We start from the raw sequence: 8,679 nt of genomic DNA, 5'->3' as shown, positions 1-8,679 counted from the left end.
CGTGATCATCTGTGCTCCCATTGGACAAAAATGACGAGGTTGAATGCATAACTAAACCCGGAAATAGAGGAAAACATGAAATTTTGACATGCTGCATTACTGCTCTGCATATTTGTGGCGTTATTAGATGCAAGATATTTGCAAGCGTCAAGGGCAGCTCATTCAACGGAGGTTCCACCACTCTGTTTCTAATTTTGGAACGCGTCGTCGATTGCATGCAGTAACCAAAGGAGAAGTTGCACTCCGCTTGACCCGCTCCCACCACAACATGCTGACAGCAGCGTGGCTAAACAGAATATGGATGATTATGAATGAATTTAGCACAATATTCACTACTGGGCCCAAGAGTGGGTCTCGGTCCGCTTGTTTGGTCCGCACCAGGATTCGGTTGTGAATATTCAGACCTGCACAAAAGGTCTGGATTAGCATGGGAAACGAACTCTGGTTTGTTTAAAGTGGACCAAACAGTGCAGGTCTGAATACACCCATAGGCTGGAGTGGCTAACAAGAGCAGCTAGCGGGAGAAGCTAGGAAAAAAAGCTAGTAAAAGTTTGTGAACAAAGCAGATGGTGACAAGCGACAGGGGCCCGAATCACAGGACTCAGTGATGCCCCAGCTGTGGGAGGTAAGCGTCAGTCGACTCATTGGGTCTGACACGCAATGCAAGCACCACCAAGGCTAACTACTTCGTGAAGTTGTCCTTTGGGCATCCGTAGCAGGAAGATGACGGAGAAACATGTCAGCGTCTTGTAAGGTGAGACTCCAGCCATGTAATATAATTAGTGATTTCTAGACTTATGGTTAAATAAAAAAATGTACGTTGATGTGAGGGAACATATTTTTTTTGCATAATATTGAAATCAATAGTAGTTTTTTTAAAATGACAAATTATTAGTTCACCACTAGATGGTGCTAATAATTAGCGCTGTCAAGTGATTCGATGTTTTGATCAGATTAATCACGTCTTAGAATTTTGTTTAATCACGATTAATCACGTAATTAAAAAGCTTTTTAGCAAAAAAAATTTGCCCGCCAAATTTTAAGAGCACCGGTTGTGTGTTAATTCTTTTGACATTAAATTTTATGAGCACGTGTTCAACATGTTTAATCCACTGCACAGGCTAATACTCCTGTATTTCTAATTAATTAATTACTTGCATAATTAATAATGGGGAAAAAAATTACCCCAATATTTTGACATGAACAAATATTCTGAATGTCATACACAAACATGTATTAAATGCTTTACTTTAATGCATGTACTTATGTTTATTGCTCAAACACAACCTGTGCTACCTATAACGTAGCCATCCGTTGTTAAACTAAGGGATCATCTGCGGTCAAAGTTAATATTGCAATTAATCTGCGTTAATACATGATTAATGTGATAAATGTTTGTGATTAATTAATTAATTAACGCTTTAACTTTGACAGCACACTCTCATTCTCCTCTTTTTCTATTAAGTCAATTATTTGCGCAATTTAAAATAAAATTAAAATGACCCAACTCAAGTAGTTTGACATGAACAAACATTCTGAATGTCATATGCAAACATTTATTAAATATTTTACTTTAGTGCATGTAGTTATGTTTATTGCTCAAACACAACCTGTGCTACCTTTAACGTAACCATCTGCTATCAAGCTAAAGGATCATCTGCGCTCAAATTTAATATTGCAATTAATCTGCATTAACACATGATTAATGTGATAATTGTTTGTGATTAATCAATGAGTTAACACTTGAACTTTGACAGCACTACTAAAAATACACACTGCGGCTTTATTTTAATTTAATTGTGTAGTGGTTAACTCGTGTTTTCCCAAGCATAAATCATTTAAGGAATATTAATTTGTGATGGCGACAATTACACACGAACGAATATTTTTAAAAAGATAACTTGAATTATTAACAGAAAGTTACAATCAAGTGAGGACATGTCATGTCGTTAGAGTCTCACCCCTGACCCATATTCACATATAAAACCTTCATCGCTCGTGCTTCGCGCTCATTGGTCCTGCAGGGTCGCTCGGGTGCGCGCTCACGTGCACGCACACGGCCCATGTTTCCAGGAGATTCTCCCTCATGCGCGCGTGCGGGCATTTATAGTTTCCCAGTTAGCAAGCGAGATCGCGCGCACGTCGTCAATCTGTGCTGGGCGTACCCGCTGGTGGAATGCGCGCCCCCGCGGACCTCCCGACCGCCCCCTCCCCCTTGCCTCCACTGCAGCTTGCATCCGGGCCGCTAATTTTGCAGCAGCACAGCACTCATCTTTGCTTATAACGATGTTTTCATATTTGGTTCTAGTTTTTTGAGATGTTAAGTTTTTGTTTGTTTTCGCCATCTTTAACTAGGATGCGGCGCGCGTGCGTGTACCTAGCGCATCTTTTGTGACAGATACGGCCGAGCGTGGACGTGACAAATTGAGCGTGCGTGCTGGAACAAGTGCATCTATCCAAATGGAACAACTATTGTGGATTATCCTGACCTTTCTGGACCATTTTTCTGCATTTTAAAAGAGGGGAAATCCGTCCAGTTGGGAGCTCTCCAACAGCCACGCCTGCGGTTTTCTTCGATCCTTTTTTGTTTTTATCTTAATATGAAATGTTTTTATAGCGTTGATTCGTTGGAATAAATATTTTCGCTGGTCGTCCATGTAGCGCAAGAAAGAGGCGCAGAGTGTTTGCGGCTCATCAGGCTTACATAAGCATCAGCGCCATGTATGCAGGACGCAAGAGGAGAAAACCGGTACAGAGAGCGTAAGTAATTAGTTCAATTTTATTAGTTTTTTTTCCTAATTATATGTACTGCTACATTAATTAAAATACTAGTGGAAAATATTTTTGGTAACAGAAAAATATCGAATAGTGACCGATATGCAATTTCACACATTTCAAATATGCAATTTTCTAACTTAAAAAAAAAAAAAAAAAACACTAACAACATACTGTATAATATATCTTTCAATTTATATCGAAAGTGTTGTTTGTTTACACGAGCTTTACAGTCAATGTTGTACACCGGGCTGCTTGCATGCAAGAGGATTATATTGCAGGCCTGCCATTTCCAAGGCCGGATTTTGACCTTCAAAACAAACATGCAAGGAAAAAATAAATCCACGCACAATTTTAACACATGGCTTCCAGTACATGGAAACGAACAATGTACATTTTACTTTTTAGATTGCTTTATTCAGTATCCTTAAATTCGTTCGGTCGGAAGTGTTTCCATACGCCCTTTTGAGATTATAATTATTTAAATTATTGAAAAAACACGCACGATATTTTATACAGCCTAACACTAAAACAATACATGCGTTTTAAAGTAAAGTTAAATATATAAATGGCTTGCAGATTTTGTTTTTCCCTGCAGCATTTTCTATTAATACAAATAAATAAATAAATATAAATAAAAATAGTAATAATGGATGATGCACACACAATTCATGACCATATAGTAGCCAGCGAGTTTAACCATAATCCATGGGTATTTTAAAAGTGGAAATTCCTAACAAAAATGAAACAAACCTGATTTTAAAAAAGAAAGAAAAAAACGCCCAAAAGGGGAAGTCGTCCATATTCACGTCTACAATTTAATTGGTGAATGCAGCGTTGCGTGTGTTTTTCTTTTTTTGGAAACGTTCTCGGCTGTTGAATACATCTACTTTAGTGAGCATATGCGACATGACATGTCAGTTGAAAACAAATAAAACAAGCATGAAGATAAAGGCCAGCAGCGCAGAGCAGGCCAAGTATGCTGACATCCATCACACATGCAGTCTAAACACATCTCATGGTCACTGATAAAAATGAAAAAAGAACATTTTTATTTGAAAGGAAGAAAAAAAATCTTCACGTTTTTAAGGGACAATATCTGTTCTTTTATTTAATCAATTATGCAGCACGATGTTTCATTGAATGTGCCATCTAAATATTTTTGTTGAACAGTATTTGATTTTTTATTATTTTAAAGGAATATATGATAAAAAAAGGCCCAATTGAAAACATTCATCCAATACTAAATTACAAATACAGTATAGCAATTATGCTCACCTTTGAATGGTATGGATTGGTGGATGCAGGGCATAAATTGCAGTCGTCTACTACCATACATTTGTAATTTCATCAATGTGTTACATTTGTGTTCAATTGCTTGTTGTGGAAAGTCATATTGACATATTGTTTTGGTGAACTTTATATTTTGTCTCCAAAAGCAAACAATAACCAAAATATCAAAACCAACTCTCAGTATGATGCAAATTACAACCACAATTACCCATTGATGGCCATTTTGTTATTTGCAGTGTGTAACGTTCCCAGTATGGTATGAGAAATTATTATATGTTAATTAGCGGGCAATATTTATTCAAATTATAAGCGCTAAAAATACCTTTCTATTAAGGGATGTCTACTCAAAGTCAAAGCAACAATTTTTGCATTGAGTACTGAAATGTAATACACATTATAACATCAACGAAAAAGCAAGTGTGCTACTATAATTAAAAATAGTTTCGTCCCATCTGGTAGGGTGAAACAGCCACCCAACGAGGGGGCAAAGTCCAATCCGTCCAAGCGGCACCGGGATCGCCTCAATGGGGAACTGGAGAGGTTGGCAAGCCTTCTGCCATTTCCTGAGGAGGTCACAGCCAGCCTGGACAAACTTTCCATCCTGCGGTTAAGTGTCAGCTACCTGCGAGCCAAGAACTTCTTCTCTGGTACGTTCCGTCACAACAATGCGACAATGTCTGTATCTGAATCAACCGTGTTTTCTGCCTTGAAGTATTTCCATACATTTTGAAAACGAAAGTGCACGAAAACAGGATAGCAGATGGCAAAAGTACTTAGGCCCAACTAGTTTACTGTAAAAGGGTTGCAATAGAAACCGAAAGAAAGTAATCAAGAAGATTTTGTAATGCTTTTTAGTGTACTCCTTAAAGGGTTGCGAAAACAATTAAAATTATGTATACACGAAGATAGCAAGACAATTGGAGACCATTTGCTACTTGGCAACAACCAGCTAAGCACAAAAGTTGGCCTCTTGCCTGAGTGGGTTGAAAGAGAAGTCAAAACAGAATGCAGACAAGAAGATGGCAAAACTGGTGCTACTTTGCAGCAACCATCTAATAGGAAATGTCAGTTACGCTCTGCTAGCTTGCTAGCTAAATGGGTTGCAATAGAAATCAAAACAGAATGCTAACGAGGCCATTTGCATAGGAATTGTGAGATAATTGTGATTGTTCGCGTTAACTATGGAATTGTTACCTCTGATTCTGCTCAAGCTCGGCTAGGCAAGATACCAAATAAATGAGATAAACAATCGTATTTCTGCAGAAATTGCACTTTGTCTAGTTATATCAGGAACATTTTATTCTCCACATTTTTTTGCCGTGTAACAACTCATACATAATACTTCTCATTTACACCATTCGAATTTCAACTTGCTTCAAAAATTCATGCCTCCCGGGGTATATATCGTCTGATTCCACATTACTTACACAACGTGCACAATTTAACGTTAAATATCAACTTTTCCCCATTCATTTCCAATGGGACAGACATTGAAATTTTTCTAAGCCCCACTTTCCATGCCCACTTCCATACATACAACTGATAATTATTGCAGTTCAGCATTTTCAGCATTCCCGCGCAATTTCTCTAGAAATTGCACTTTGTCTAGTTTGCTTTGTTTTTTTGCTTTGATGTTGGATGTGTTTGTTGGCCAACATCTTCCAGTTGATCGGAGTTGTTGTGATGACTAGGGCGAGCAGCCACCGCCTTATTCCGCTGATTTCATCGTGGGGGGCGGGGGGGCAAAGTAGCCATCAATATTTGATTGAGACAGCATGTCTACGCGCGGCGGTGACGTCAAGCGATTTGAGGGTGAGGATGAAGAGTGGCCATTAAAAGTCGGCGAGCGCGTGCGAATCGCACGCTAACCGACAAGTACGTACGCTCTCTGGTCTACCAATCGCAAAGGCGGAGAAGGCGCCGTTATTTCAGGCGATGATCTTCCGGGGAGAAAAGCTGCAATGCGGCCGTCAGCTGCTCTGGACGGATGAATAATTCACAGGAACTTTTGACGTTTAAAGAATTTATGAAATGGAGGCAGAGCAATGTTTGTTTAAGGAGACGGCTGTTTGGGGCAGGATGGAGGATCCTTCGATACGGACTCGAGTGCATGTCTACGTTGGGCGTTGGGTTTGAAAATCCTCTGAACAGAAACCAGGGTCTTCATTTTTAATTTTTCATGAGCTTCTTTAGGTTTCCCCTCCATCAACATATGGACATTTTCAGCCTCGTCTGACTGAATTATTGATTATGGGTTTTTCCGTAGCGATAGGTCACAATATCTTATTAGACACGTAGACGAGTCCTCTTGTCTAAATACATTAGCCTACTTCCTGTACACGCTTGCTAAGTAATTAACGAGCTCAAGGGCGCTTTCGTTAAGCAAACAGCTCCACTTGAGGGCTTCGTCGCTTTGGGCTGCCTTTGCGGTCAGCCATAATTTGTTGTATGTAAACACACTAAATCTCGCTTGTCAGAGGCATCCCAGTGCAGACACTCCGAGGAGGAGGAGGGGGCGGTGGCTTCGCCTCATCTGCTGGGTCTTTTGCAATCGCTGTTGTTGTAAAAACATCGAAACGCTTGAAAATATGCATGTTGTTTTGAAAACAGTAAAGATGGCAATTCTTCTGTATGTATCCTACGCGGTTTTGAACAAAGCCTCAGCAGTTAAGCTGGCATTATCCAGCCTGTCGGCCATTTTGTTTGTTGTCAGGAGCTATAATGGACTGGCGCTTCTCGACCAGGCTCAAGAAGGAAAAGCTGGGGTGTTTGGTGGGGGATGGAGGCAGGGGGGTTAACGCATTAAAGCGTACAACGCAACCTAGGATGAACCCAGCTCAAGCATCATCATCATCATCATCATCATCATCATCATCATCAGTAGCAGCAGCAGCAGCAGCAAGCTGCCGTTTAAATCGGAAACTGTTACACTATTTCAAAAGCAAGACTTTACAACAGAGGTCCATTTCACAAAGCATGCTCAATAAACACCAAGACTAACCCTGAACAGCGAGTTGACATGCCCTGAGATAGAAAACTCTGCGTTTTCGGTTCCAGGACAGCTGATTTGAGGTAGTTATATCAACGCAGAGTTGTTTCACCAGGTGTTGCCTCTACACTAAAAAGTCCACATCAATGGAGCCTCGATTCGTCAAGTCACCATGGCAACGGGGAAGCGCCTCTGCTTTCGTGTTTGTTTGTTTTTTACCGCTCTCAACTGAAAATGTCAATGCGATCAGATGGCGAATTTGAACATGTCTTTTGAAAAAAAGTGCAACGCCGCAGCGGCTCCCCATAGAGGAAGGCGGCGTGGGAGAACGTTGCTGCTCGCGTGTCGGGTCAATGCGTACATTTAAATGTAGTCCTTTGCAATCACAATAATATTACAAGGGAAACCTGTTGAATGGTAACTCATTAATTCATTTCATGTAGGTGCAATCCTGCGGGGGAGAAGCGCACTTGACTTAAGATGAAATATAAAAACATTATTCAAACGGTTATTAAGAAAAAACGGCGCGCAACACACAATGTATGCTGTGATGTGAGTGCATGACTACGGCGTTGGTAATGTTGCAGATGGACAGATTAAGTTATGTAGGTGATGGACTGTGATGTGAAACAGTACCGCTCAAAAAGGAAATGCCAGCATATCTATGCGCAGCCTGATAACAATCTCACGACGAATATTTAATTCCCTGCGCAATAATGCGGCACCTTCATCAATAGAGTCATTGTCAAAAGGACATGCCATGTTTGTGACAAATGTGGACTTTACATTATAGACTATAGGCGTATTTACGCCTCTTTTTCTCCGGGTTCAGTTACCTCCTTTTCTGAAATGGAAAATGCAGAGTTTCCCACATTTCAGGGTTTCTTGACCCAAAGTTCTCACTAAACCTGCTTTTTGAAATAGACCCCAGATCTCTTATTAATACACACCACACAAAACTATATAGGCTACAGTGGTCCCTCACTACTTCACAGTTCACTTGTGGATTCACTGTATCGTGGATTTTTATTTGGGGCCATAACATAATAAGTCAATCGCTTGTACATACGCTGTAGCGCCATTGCAAACGAAAGTGCATCAAGTTATTTATATAACAACATTTTGACAAAAATAAGCATTAATATTCACACTCATATGCATACAGTGTAATAAAACAAAACTAATGGCATCCCTGCCTGATAATTCAACATGGATGGCAGTGGATAGCATTTCCATAACTGCTAGGTGAAGGCAGACATGTTTCGCTCGCAAAGCGGAAGTACGTCGGTGGAAACCGGAATTATGTCATCGGAAACCAGGAGTCGTTTACGATAATAGTTCTCCTTTAAACATAAATAAATCCAAAAATGAGTAAACCTTTTTTTAATGAAAAATAAATATGTTTAACCTTATTATTCAAAGCCATGAACTTATTAATATTGAGGAAGCCTTAAAGGCACCGCAAATAGTGTATTGTATAGGACAGCTATTTTTTTTTAACAAGTTAACAAGCGTTTAGAAGAGTGAGAACTGCGTGGTGGGTTCGTTATGGCTCAGTACATGCGTAACTCACCCTCAAAAAACAAACAAAAAACAAATTTATTTATTTATTTTTGTAACGG

General features: G+C 39.8%; 1 protein-coding gene across 1 annotated transcript in view; it reads left to right on the top strand.

Annotated features, from left to right (window-relative positions):
* Positions 1-2,122: 2,122 nt before the first annotated feature.
* Positions 2,123-8,679, top strand: part of LOC144060353 (aryl hydrocarbon receptor-like) — a 49,861-nt gene continuing 43,304 nt past the window's right edge. The window contains exons 1-2 of the mRNA XM_077579812.1: positions 2,123-2,760; positions 4,528-4,715. Of these exons, the coding sequence (XP_077435938.1) occupies positions 2,720-2,760; positions 4,528-4,715 (229 nt within the window). The 5' untranslated portion in view covers positions 2,123-2,719. The remainder of the gene's footprint in view (positions 2,761-4,527; positions 4,716-8,679) is intronic.

The sequence above is a fragment of the Vanacampus margaritifer genome, chromosome 11 (assembly GCF_051991255.1).
Source record: "Vanacampus margaritifer isolate UIUO_Vmar chromosome 11, RoL_Vmar_1.0, whole genome shotgun sequence".
Lineage (NCBI taxonomy): Eukaryota > Metazoa > Chordata > Actinopteri > Syngnathiformes > Syngnathidae > Vanacampus > Vanacampus margaritifer.
Note: the sequence above shows the minus strand (reverse complement) of the source record. Positions and strands in the feature narration are given on the sequence as shown.